Here is a 12297-nt window from a genome sequence, read left to right on the forward strand (position 1 = left end):
AAGTAGGGAGACAGCTGAATCCTGAAGGACACTGTTGGGACCTTTGCCAGGTGCCTCTGTGACATCCAGACTTGGACACAGGGATGAGTCTGGGTAGTCTAGCATCAGCATATATCAGTCTCCATGGTCTACGGCCCCTGCACCTCCTCACTGCTCCTCTTGCTTTGGGGACCTCAATTTTGCCAAGCCTTTTCTTTAGGACCATCCCCTGGATCATCCAGGTGGCTCCTAAGAGACAGGCACTGACAGCAGACATTTGGTATGGATCGCAGGTGAAATTGTCATGGGGCTTTGTGCCATCCTACCCAGAATGCTGTGAAAGGCCCCACTTTGGTGGTGTTCACTTCTGGAATGCCCTGTGTGATAGTTTCAGCTGTGAATAACAAGGCTAGCAGTTTCTACTGCTGCCCACACAGGCCTTCAGCACCCTGAAAGCTGCAGTGCTCACCTAGAAGGGAAGCACATTCAGGACAGGGAGAGCCCTGAGGAGCTCAGTCAGCTTCCTGGTCATCCCTGCAGGAACACCTCACCCCTGCAGTGTGGTCATCCCCGCATTGACACCTTACCCCTGCAGTGTGTGGTCATCCCCGCAGTGACACCTCACCCCTGCAGTGGGTGGTCATCCCTGCAGTGACACCTCACCCCTGCAGTGTGTGGTCATCCCCACAGTGACTCCTCACCCCTGCAGTGTGCGGTCATCCCTGCAGTGATAGCTCACCCCTGCAGTGTGTGGTCATCCCTGCAGTGACGCCTCACCCCTGCAGTGTGTGGTCATCCCTGCAGTGACATCTCACCCCTGCAGTGTGTGGTCATCCCTGCAGTGACGCCTCACCCCTGCAGTGTGTGGTCATCCCTGCAGTGACACCTCACCCCTGCAGTGTGTGGTCATCCCTGCAGTGACGCCTCACCCCTGCAGTGTGTGGTCATCCCTGCAGTGACATCTCACCCCTGCAGTGTGTGGTCATCCCTGAAGTGACACCTCACCCCTGCAGTGTGTGGTCATCCCTGCAGTGTCTCCTCACCCCTGCAGTGTGTGGTCATCCCTGCAGTGACACCTCACCCCTGCAGTGTGTGGTCATCCCTGCAGTGATGCCTCACCCCTGCAGTGTGTGGTCATCCCTGAAGTGACACCTCAACCCTGCACTGTGTGGTCATCCCTGCAGTGATGCCTCACCCCTGCAGTGCAGACCTTTGGGCCTGTGGCCTTCAGGTTCCAGATTATCTGTTAAACTCAGTTCATAATCAGAATGTTTTGTGTTCAGCCTCTGCCTGGACTGTACTCCAAGAAGAGTTCAAGGGTTTCTGTGGCAACATCTAGCGACCAAGCCTTAGCAAAAGGATTCTCACATCACCCTGCAGGCAGATTCCCATAGTCATCCCTAGTCCATTTAAGCTGCTGCTGAAGTTGCCTTGAAGGCATAGCCACAGCGACCCCGTGTGTTCAGAGGTGATGTTTTCATTCAGGAACCTGATGCTGAGTCTTCTCCTAACCCAGCAGGCGGTCCCTGCATCAGGCTGGAGTCTTGAGTGTCTGTGTTGTCCTGATACCACCTGCTGTGTTCTCCTGGGGCAGAATGGATCTCAGAAGGTCTGGGCCAGTCTCACTGGTTGAGGATTCTTGCAAGGCCTCATCTCCAATTCCTGAGGGAAGGTGTAGGTTAGGAGAATGCCTGGATTTGAAATTCAGTGTTTTCAGATTTCAGGATTGGATGAGGGGTACTCAGCATGTGCATGTGTCCATGTGTCTGTATGCATGCACATGCAGGCCAGGGATGGACACCAGCAACCTTCCTCAGTCACCCTACGCCTCTCACACAAAGGAGCTCTCACACAGAAGCTGTGGCTCACAGATGAGGCTGGTCAGGCTTAGAGTCCCAGAGATTCTTCTGCTGTGCTTCAAAACTTTGAATGTGTGTGTGTGTGTGTGTGTGTGTGTGTGTGTGTGTGTGTGTGAGAGAGAGAGAGAGAGAGAGAGAGAGAGAGAGAGAGAGATTCTACCAGCATGTACAACCACGCATGCACATATGGATGCCAGAGGGAAATATCCGGTGTCTTCCTTTTCGAACAGGGTCCTAATCAACTATCAGGTATCTATATCTTAATATCTAGCAGGGGTCCCAGCGTGAGCATAGCCAGGGCATACACATGCTTGGCTGTCAGGCAGGCAAGAGGCAGAGATCTTGTTCTATTTTTCATGGTTAATGCTCTTAGTGCCCTTGAGGGCCTGGCTGACACCTGCCTGGAGACGGCTGGATCTGATGCTGGCCTAGACAGCCAGGGCTATTGATGATGGATGCCCAAAGTGGCCCTCAATCTTGGCAAACTTCTCTCTTCTAGTCTAAATGTGCTTGGGTGTTTAATGCAAGGACTGGGTTGTAGTTTTCCTCTTCCATCCTGCTGCCTCCTTGTTTTCTCCAGCGGGTCACCTGCCCTAGTGAGGAAAGAGAAGTGTGTGAACCACAGCACCACCCTCCCATGCTTCTGCTTGCTGGTCTGTGGTATCTGTTGATGGAGAACAGTTCCTGTGGCGGTCCCGTTGCTGTTTGTGAGTTTTGAGGATTTACGCCAGTGTAGTAATGTGCACAGTCATCCTGGGAAACCCCACAGGAAGTTGGTCCCCAGGTTTCAGCACACAGAAGCACAGGCCAGAAGAGATGCCCAGGTGTTGAAGGAGGTCCGGTAGATGTGCTGTTAGTTTCCTGTGTCTGATGCATGATTGTCCCTTGCTTAATAAAATGGATACACAAAACTCTTTAAGTGTCCCACTGACCTCTGAGAAAGAACATCAATGGGAAGATGGCTTTGAAGTCTTAACTCCCTGTTCCTTTCCTCATAACAGGTTTCTGTAGCAACCAAAGGAGAGAAGCCACCTGAGGGAAGGAAGTCCAAGACAGTGCCTAGGAGCAGAAGTAGGGTCTGGCTGTAGAGGGGACAAGTGGCTGGGTATAGGGACTCTAGGATCAGAAAAGAGGCTGTCTGGCATCTCCCAGAACAACGAAGACAGTCACGCATAGTCATGCTCAAAGGCCAGTCTGATCCACACTGTCCCTCATTTCCCAGGTGATTATAGATTGTGTCAGGTAGCAGTTGAAAACTGGCCATTATGGGGTCTCTGTAAGAAGGGGCGTGATTCAAGTGTTTATTAAGGTATCATGGCATCAAGAGTATATGAGGACTTAGCCATATGTACACAGAACGACTTGCAGATCCAGAGAGCAGGGAGGGAATAGCCAGGAGCTCCTGCTTGCTGCTGCCTTAGGGGTTCTACAGAAATTCCAGTGGCACTTGGGAAGTGGAGGCAATATCAATTCGGGATTGTGGCCACATGGGGAGATTGAAACCAGCCATGTGCTGTGGCATCAGAACACTGACCAGCGATGACAAAATGGAACATAAAACACTGGTTGCTCAGCTTTGATACTGCTGACTGCTGACGTGGCCAGGGGCCATCCAGTTCACCAAAGGCTCAGCCAACAGTTGTCTCTCCACTCACCAAAAGTCAAAGAGTGGCCCAGCTCCACAAACAAATGTGTGCCCACATTGCAATGGCTCCGGTACTGTTTCACCTCAGCTGCGGAGATCTCAGGATCCTTGAGTGTCCAGCACGCACACACCGGAAAGAGACAGTCTTAGGGGTCTTAGGCAGCACTGAGGGTGGTGAGCCTCTGCCTCACGGCTGAACGGCCCTGACCTTAGCATTGTTTGGGCACAAGAGAGCAAAGTGATGGGGACAGACAACCTGCAGTCTACCATGCTGGAAGGGCATGACTAACACTGATTGATCACATCCATGTGACTACTAAAGCCAATCTGGCCTACAAGAAGCTAGTTTCTATTCTGTATTTTATCAGATTTGCATAATACATATGGTCATCATTGATATTAGGTGAAAGATCTGCTCTAATATGGACACTAAGTGATGCTGGAGGATGATGCTGACCCACAATGAGCAGTGGGAACACCAGAGCCCTGTAGGGATGCCTGACAACCTAACACGTTGAACACGAACAGCTCAGTAAGTTCCCTGTGAACACACATCTCCTGAGATCTCTCTATTTAATTGGAGGTGATCCTGTCCACCTAATACAGCACCTCATGTGGAATAACAAAAGCTACCTGCAGGAGCTGTGGTGATGACTCACAGGATAGAGCATCTGCTGCTCTCTCAGAAGAACCACATGGACCCTAACAATTGGGTAAAGTGTTTCAGTGATTACATCACAAAGTGTGTGTCTGAGACACAGCCACATTATCCTCACAAAAGACACTATCACACTGGGTACCCCTTGGTGACTTTGAATTCACTTATTAGCCCAGGATCCATGGAACATGCAGAGATCCATCTGTAGCTGTCAGTTCTAGGTCCACAGGAGGGGACAGAACCATTGAGTAAGAATGATGGTCTTAAGAGTCAAGAGATAGAATTCAATTTTTATTCATAACAAATACATTTTTACAACACAACAAGATTAACAGGAATAAAAATATTTAAAAATATTTGAAAGTAAAAATAGTAACAAGAAGATATAAATATAAAACAACAAAAAGAAAACTTCAATTAAAATCATAACAAAAATATTTCTAAAAGCATATTCTTAACGAACATTTAGAAGCACAGATGTATTGCTGTTTCTCCTCTAGCACACATAATGAAAGGCGGTCCCCCAAGTTGTCTCTCAAGTGCTGTTTTCTGAGAAGAAAGTAAGACCTCAATCAGTCAGGCTGGCTTAGTGGTATATAAACTTAGGGTCTCTAAGAAATGACAAATTAACTCAGAGGATGAATACACATCCAAAAAATGTTGTTACCATTCAGGATGTTGGTCATCAGGGACTCCTGAGAAAGCAACTTATTCTTCAGGAAGCTCTCTTACTGGTGTGTGTCCAATTCCAGCTCTCTTGCACTTTCTGAGACCTGGGAGAGGAAGGCAGTTTTTCAGACACTGATTTGGTGGGGAAATGCAAGCCAGCTGTCAGAATGCTGCCTTCTACCACCTCAGTTCTATTGGATAGTCAACATGGACATTTTAAGTGATATCATTGTTGCTAACTCTGCGGGCAGGGCAAAATCTCCAGAGAGCCTCACAGTAATATGGGCTGACAATATGGGACCCAGACTTATACCAGTGCAAACCAAGAACAGGGCAATGGAAGGAACCTCATTGGGTTGCAGGAAGAAAGGAGATGTCCATATGTCACCAAGGTTAAAGCCAATGACAAGTACTAATTTGACATTTGCACTTGGTTCTTATCCCGGAAAGGTGCTTCCTACACAAGAAGTCGCATGACCACAGAGTGTCATTTGTCAAAGAACCAAGAACTTGTTCAAAACTCTACATAGGATCCAATGTATCACATGGATATGCAATAATATGATATGTTATTCATCTGTCACCATTTCTAGACTGCAGCTTCAAAAAGAGCAGCAAAATATGCTTGCACAATAATTCAGTTTCTGAAAAGTGGTTAACTTCCCAGAATACTTGTGCATAGGCAGAGCAATGAACAATTCCATTACATGAGGTGGTTGGCTGGTTGTGAGTGTAAATTAGAAAGGTGGTAGGAGAGAGCAAAGATGTATCAAATTGGCAAATTTTATCAGATATTGTTAAGCTAACACATCTGCTCGTCCCTACCTGATAATGCTGGTTCTGGCCGTTGATGGTCTTTATCTTTCTTGTTGAAGTCAACCAAATATTTCTGGTTCAGTGCATAATCAAGATGTATCTCCTTGCTCTCCTGCTTCAGTGGGACCAACTTCTTCCTACATGTGTTTTCCATCAGGAGCTGGCTGAGCAGGTTTCTGGAAATACAGTCTGCATAGTAAGATCATGCTGCTCCTTTCTCCCATTCCTACTCCCAAGTCCCAATAACTCTACCAGGTCCCACATACCCATGAAGACTTAATAAAATGCATCTTGATACATATAAGGCTGCTGCACAAAACATAAAGAGTTAATTCAGGGAAGAATAAATTGTTTGCTTGGCCTGACACCAATTAGTGTCCACACCTCTGAGAAAGAACATGGATCTACAACTATCCATGAAAGCACAATTCATGGGGGCAACATCAATTAGTAGTGGGCCAACACCCTCAAAGGAGGTAAGTAGAACAAAGAGAAGGTCATGCTAACCATGTGGTCCACGCACTGAGTTTTGTAAAACCTGGTGTGACACCATAGGTCCAGGTCAGCCTAATAACCTTCTGCTGACTTCAATCAGTACTGTTCTCTCTAGAGCCTTCTGAAGATGCCTAGACAATCCTGGGATGAGGAACAGTCTTTTGTGGAACTGAAAACTGAGTCCTAATGACCCTGGAACACTGATGGGTAAATAGCACAAGAGATAAAACCAGAGCTGAAGACCGTCCAATCCAGAACAAAGAAAGTCAGATATGGCCATTCCACAAGTGATAGCCTTTCTGACCAGGACTTACCTAGAGAAGGTAATCTCCTTCTTCAGCTTATGGTTGTTCTCATGGACCTCAGTGTTCTCCATCTCTAAGTTGTGCAGAATTGACATGACCGCCTCCTCCATTCTCCTCAGGTCTTCATAATATGGATTTGGCCTGAAGTGTGGCCTGGCCCCAAATGATAGAATACAATGAACATCGGCATTTAGGAATATATGAACTCAGGGTGTGTCCTATATTACCCCAGCCTGCTGCCTGGATCTTCCAGCACTCAGTCCCCTGCCTAGCAAGTACAGAGACTCACCATAAACTCACTGCAATTACAATCTTGCAAAGCCACCAGCTGTAAAGGGCTTTGCAAATGCACACTGGGAACTCACTCTCCCTGACTTTATCCCTGAATTCTTCATTCAGACCACAAGATCTGCTTTTCAATAAATGGAAGCAGATGAGTCCATTTTCAATCTCACTCCTCAGGAAGGGTCAGGTTCTGAATCTCCACTATATGGGAGGTGAGGTTTAGCACAGGGTGGTTAGGGAGGCACAGCTTTCTAGAACCCAAAACCTTAATAGGATAAGAAAAAGGTGACCTTGCAGACCCAGGAATGAAACAAGAGCATTTGGAGTGATTCATACCTGTTCTTCATGGATCTCTCTGTCAGAAACCTCAGGCGATCTCTCAGGTCATTTCTCTCCTCGGTAATGAGCTGCAGCTCTTTAATCAGCCTCTCCTTTTCCTTCATGGCCTGATTCTTGCTTAGGTCAGTTCCTTGGGATGATGTTTCTCTCCCAGCGTCTGTAGGTAGAAGAACACAAGTGAACCTGCATGGGGACAATGCATAGAGTGTTCATAGACCTCAGTGAGGCCTAAACAGGAGAACAAGCCATGAACCCAGTGTCACTGCTAGGCGATTGGTCTATGCTTAAGAGACCTCCTCAGTGGATCTCAGTTCTCCCACTACTCTATCGAGACCAAGAGATGTAAGCAGCCAGGTGTTCCCTATGCCGGACATCAGGTGCTTACATGTACCACTGAGATGGCTTCTCCAGGATTATTATCAGCTGAACAGGGTACAGCTTGGTTTCAGGACCCTCACTCCTGTGGCTTCAGAACTCAGATGATAAATTCACCATCCATAAAACTTGAGTGATTGGAGACACTCAGATGTCCTACCCTGATACTCTAAGCCAACAACTTTGGATTTAAAACGCATTTCCAGGGAGGATATGTTCAACAGACTTATCAGTGTCCCTATGTGAAATACCAAATGCCCCAGAAGTGCGAATAGTTTACAGGCTGAATCTTGGTCTACACGTTCCAAATAGTTTTGGTATTTTAGAAACAAGTTTGTAACACACATCTCTAATATATAAAGCTAACGATGACCCTTCCAGTTAGAAGAAATCAGAGAAGGTCTAAGAACATAAGGTTATTGCCTGGAGCACAATCTCTCCCTGTTACTACTGTCAGATACCCACTGTATTTAAAGAAGCAATGATAGTGAAATACATTGCTGCCCTGTCTAAACTCAGAAAAGGTGGACCCTCCATGACTACTGATGGTGTTATTATATCAATGTAACAGAACAAATGAACTGAAAAGTAAAGACCAGAAGTTCACAGTATAATAGCATTGGCCTTACCATATCCTCCCTGTTGGGATGGGGAAACTAAAGTTCTGAAATCCTTGACTTTAAGGAATTGTGATATTCATGGAAATTCAATTCCTGTTCAGATGCTCCAGTTGTTGTGGCCCATTGCTAGAAAGGTCAGCTTAAGCCTGCAGCCACCCTGGCAGGAAGCTCAAAATACACTGCCCAGAACTTACTCCACATTCCCCAGAAGTGCTGTCTTTGTCCATCATTACTTTGAGACGAAAGGCCAGACTCCTTCACTCTAGTCTCTCCAGAATCGACGTTCCCCCTCCCAAAACGCTTGCGAAGACGGGAAAACATGTCTTAGCTTGTAACTGCCAGACTCAGACTGAGAGAAACTAGGGCACCGGTTGTCACTACAACACTGGTGACATCACAGAGGATGCCAGAACTCTCTAGGAGACAATAGAATGTCCAAGAAGGGACAGCAGATATCATGGGGAGCAGACTTTGCATCCCTGCTAATGTTCTCCCTGTACTGAGCATAAGCAGAGGTGCCCTTTCCAGGAGACTTTCCTGGGGCAGAGCCACTGAGCATCTCCTGCTTCCAAAGCCAAATTTTCCTCAAGGCTTGATTATAAAAAACCTTAGTAATTCCTATGCATCTAAATGAATGTTTCCTTTCAAATCTTGCCCAAAAAATGTCTCACTAACTCAAATTGTCCACATTCACCAATGTAAGCCATTAAAACTTCCTGATATTTCACACCAGTTTGAATATGCACTCAAAAGTTCTCCTGTCTCATTATGTACAGGTGCTTTATATCACATCAAGAAATAGTCTGCATGGTAGGTTACAACATGCGTGTGTATTAGGGGAACACTCATGAAGTCATGTGCTTAGCAATCGACAATTGCCAGAAAATTCCTTAGGAGAAGGAGTTGAAGTCTTTATGGTGCTAGGAAAAGTGTGGAGACCAGTTGGCAGAGGAAAATGCAATATTGGAGACACCAGTGAAGGGAACCTCGTGCTGCTTGTGGGGTTCTGCTCTTTGCACCAATGTCGCCAAAGGAGCACTGCTCACAGGCCTGAGTAAGATATACCATGAGCTTTTATCAGAAAAATAAAATACACAAGAGATATAGAGGGTGGCACAGAAACGTCTAAAATGAGGCTATAAACATCATTAAGTGGATAGAGCAAGGTCCCAGCACCTGTACACGGGGAAATGGCCACCCCACCAAACACAAAAGCATCTATCATAGTAAAAAATGAATACTTTAAAGAATGCACCCACTAACACTGATTGATCACATCCGTAGTTCAAATTTTGGGGGCAAATTCATGGCCTTAACTATCTTTGTCTCAACTTCTATAGCAAAAAATAAGAAAGAACGAGAAAAGAAAAAGTCAAAACTAAAAGCTCAAGCTTCTCATATGAGGATTGCAGGATGTGTTATATGGGAGTCAGTTCTGATTAGGCCATTTTAGATAGAACAGTGCATAGTGACCCTTAATGTGATGGGCCCTATATAAAGCTTTTTGCAATATTGGAATTTTAACAAACCTCATCCAGAACGTACGGAAGAGGCAAAGATGTGATCACTATGTCCTTACTCTGTATCAGGTTATTTTTCTGCATCCTTGATTGTCAGGCATATAACAGCAACAATCTGAAATAGCTGGTAGACATGGAAAAACATGGCTAAAACTATAGTTGTGGGTTACACACCTCAACTGTCAAAGGCTAATGCTGTCTGCACAGTCCTTCGAGGCCACTCTTATAAGCCTATTTATTACAAAGTGAAAGGAGGTTTATCTGAGCTCAAAGTGATCCTGGCCAGCCAGGTAGAGGGCAACATGTGATACTTGAGACCCTGTTTTAAACCAGCACAGAAATCCACACTTCATTCAAAGCATTATCTACAAATTCTCGATTATTTACCATTCTCTCCCTACCAGTCGTTCTGTTTGGAATGGTAGAAAAAAACTGGAACTAATCTTTCTATTTTAAGGACCTTGATCTCACTTTTTTTAGGTGCACATTAAGAGTGCATACAAATGGACATCACCATCTGAACATCTTAGTATTATCTACTCTGTATATATAGCATAATACTGTGCCTATGAAAATCTTAAGCTTCCTTGAGTGTAGTTGCCCCATCAAGAAGTGTGAAGTTCTGAGTTCAAACCCCAGTGATGCTTTAAAGGGACTAGAAGAAAGCCATCAGAGATACTCCACTTCTTTGTCCTTAGATTAAATCAAGTTGACACAATGTGAACCTGGTGGGCTATTTAACCATGCATCTTTCTCCCAACCCCACTTCCACGAGTTCAGTCCATGGCAGAATTCATCCCCCACCATCCTAGATATTTCTTTGTATATTTCTACAAGAGCCAGGTTTCCTTTTTTTAATAGAATTAGTTGTAGTCAATCAACTGCTGCCCTATGTGAGAAATGATTAGTATCTATTGCAACTTACCACACTGTATTTGTGTATACAAGTACATTATTGGAAATCCAGCATTACTGAGGGATTGGAAACCAGTGCTGTGGCCTTGCCTTTCTGTGCCTCTTCCTGGCTCACAGGCAGCAGGGGGCAGACCTTGAGTTCCTCTTCAGGGACAGAGTGATGTTGAATGGGCACTGAGCAGGCAGAGAAACACAGCTGAGGCAGCTCCTTTCAGTTATCAAACACATCATCTCCTTCCCATCTTAAGGGCTACTGCTGAGGTCTTGCCCCCATACCTACCTTAATAGCAGTGAATTTGCTACACAGCAGCCAGCTCTTTCCTATTGTTCTGTAATACGCGTCCACATCATGGATGCCAAGAAAAACACTAACAAAGAACAAAAAACTCTGACGTTGAACTGTGTGGTGCTGGTCACATACCCTGTTATGTTCTGTATGTTATGAGGTTTGTTAATCTTAACAAGTTCCCCAAGTGTATTCTTCACATAGGACCCAATAGACTCAAGGAAAATTGGAACAATTATGTGTAAAATGGCCTGAGTCAGGGCCCATAGACCGAAGCATTTCCAACACTTGTGCATGAGCCCATGTGGATTTTGCAATGAGCAGGGCCTAGCAATGTCCAGTACACAGTTGTGAGCTGTTGCTCTGGTTGAACTGTATTGGTGTGTGCAGTAATAAACTACACCTATTTAAATGAATTCAGTGTTCCTGTGGTTTGAATCCAGACCCCTTGACACCAGATCTTCCCTTCTGCAGCACTTGGGAAAAAGGCTAAGTTTAGGAAAGGTGATGTCTTGTCATAAGTTATGTGACAAGAGGGATGGTGAATGATCCCTTGAGATAAGAATCAAGGTTTCCTCTGTGGTATTTAGGTCTATACTGGCCCTGTGCAACAGCTTCAAGAACCCATTTCTGATTTTCCTTGGGATTCCCGTGATGATGCACTCAGACATGATTGGAAACAACCAAAACGGTGGTCAGATTTGATTTATAAAATGTAGATAGCATTGCAAACTTATGTTGAAGGATATTTGATCATATTGTCATCCCCGATATTGTGTTATTTACTTAGAAAAATACCTTCTGGCTGTGTAGTTCAGCACTAGCACCAATATTTAACCCTAGAGCTATTTTTGTTTGTTTGTTTGTTTGTTTGTTTTTTGTTTTTGTTTTTGAATGAACAAGTACTTTCCTATTTTGTGGCCCAGCCCTATCTCTTACTTCTTTGCACAGTCATAGAGAGACCTCAAACATATACTCAGACAAAGCCAGGGGAGTGTATAAAAGGGCCTAAGGCAATACCACATAATGACATTGAAAGTGGGCTCTCTTCTTGATCCACGCCTCCAGCTCTCCTGACATCTACATGAATTATAACTCCTAATGCAGTGTAAATGATGTCTGCACTATTGCTGAAGGAATCATGAGAATAACAACTCTAAACATCCCACCATGGATAGAATTTGTGGAAAGAGGCAACTGGCAGCCAATGAGAGGGCTTTACAGTTAAAGGGGCTTGCTGTCAAGTCTGATGAGCTTGACTCAATCCCCAGGACCCACGTGGTAAAAAGGAGAGAAACAAGGGCCAAGCTGTCCTCTGGCTTCCACTCATGTGCTTACATGTATGTGAGTATATATGTATATGTCTGTATGTACGTGTGGATATGAATGTGTGTATGCATGTATGTGTATACGTGTATATGTATATGTGTATATGTCTGTCTATATGTGTGTATAGGTGTATTTGTATGTGTGTATATGTATTGTATGTGTGTGTATGTGTGTATGTATATGTGTATGTGTGTATGCATGT

The 12297-nt window shown here is 45.0% G+C and overlaps 1 protein-coding gene across 2 annotated transcripts in view; it reads right to left on the reverse strand.

The window, feature by feature from the left end:
- The window catches only part of LOC134483223 (uncharacterized), a 58526-nt gene extending 50127 nt beyond the window's left edge, over window positions 1-8399 (reverse strand). Inside the window, exons 1-6 of one of the 2 annotated variants that reach the window (XM_063278501.1) lie at window positions 8240-8399; window positions 7048-7207; window positions 6436-6579; window positions 5636-5802; window positions 4809-4914; window positions 4492-4690 (exon numbers count right to left, since the gene is read on the reverse strand). In XM_063278501.1, the coding sequence (XP_063134571.1) occupies window positions 4850-4914; window positions 5636-5802; window positions 6436-6579; window positions 7048-7207; window positions 8240-8366 (663 nt within the window). In that variant the 5' untranslated portion in view covers window positions 8367-8399 and the 3' untranslated portion in view covers window positions 4492-4690; window positions 4809-4849. Of the gene's footprint in view, window positions 1-4491; window positions 4691-4808; window positions 4915-5635; window positions 5803-6435; window positions 6580-7047; window positions 7208-8239 lie in introns of those variants that run through there. The other variant, XM_063278502.1, reaches the window with a different exon arrangement.
- Window positions 8400-12297: the final 3898 nt, after the last annotated feature.

This window comes from Rattus norvegicus, chromosome 19 (assembly GCF_036323735.1).
Source record: "Rattus norvegicus strain BN/NHsdMcwi chromosome 19, GRCr8, whole genome shotgun sequence".
Lineage (NCBI taxonomy): Eukaryota > Metazoa > Chordata > Mammalia > Rodentia > Muridae > Rattus > Rattus norvegicus.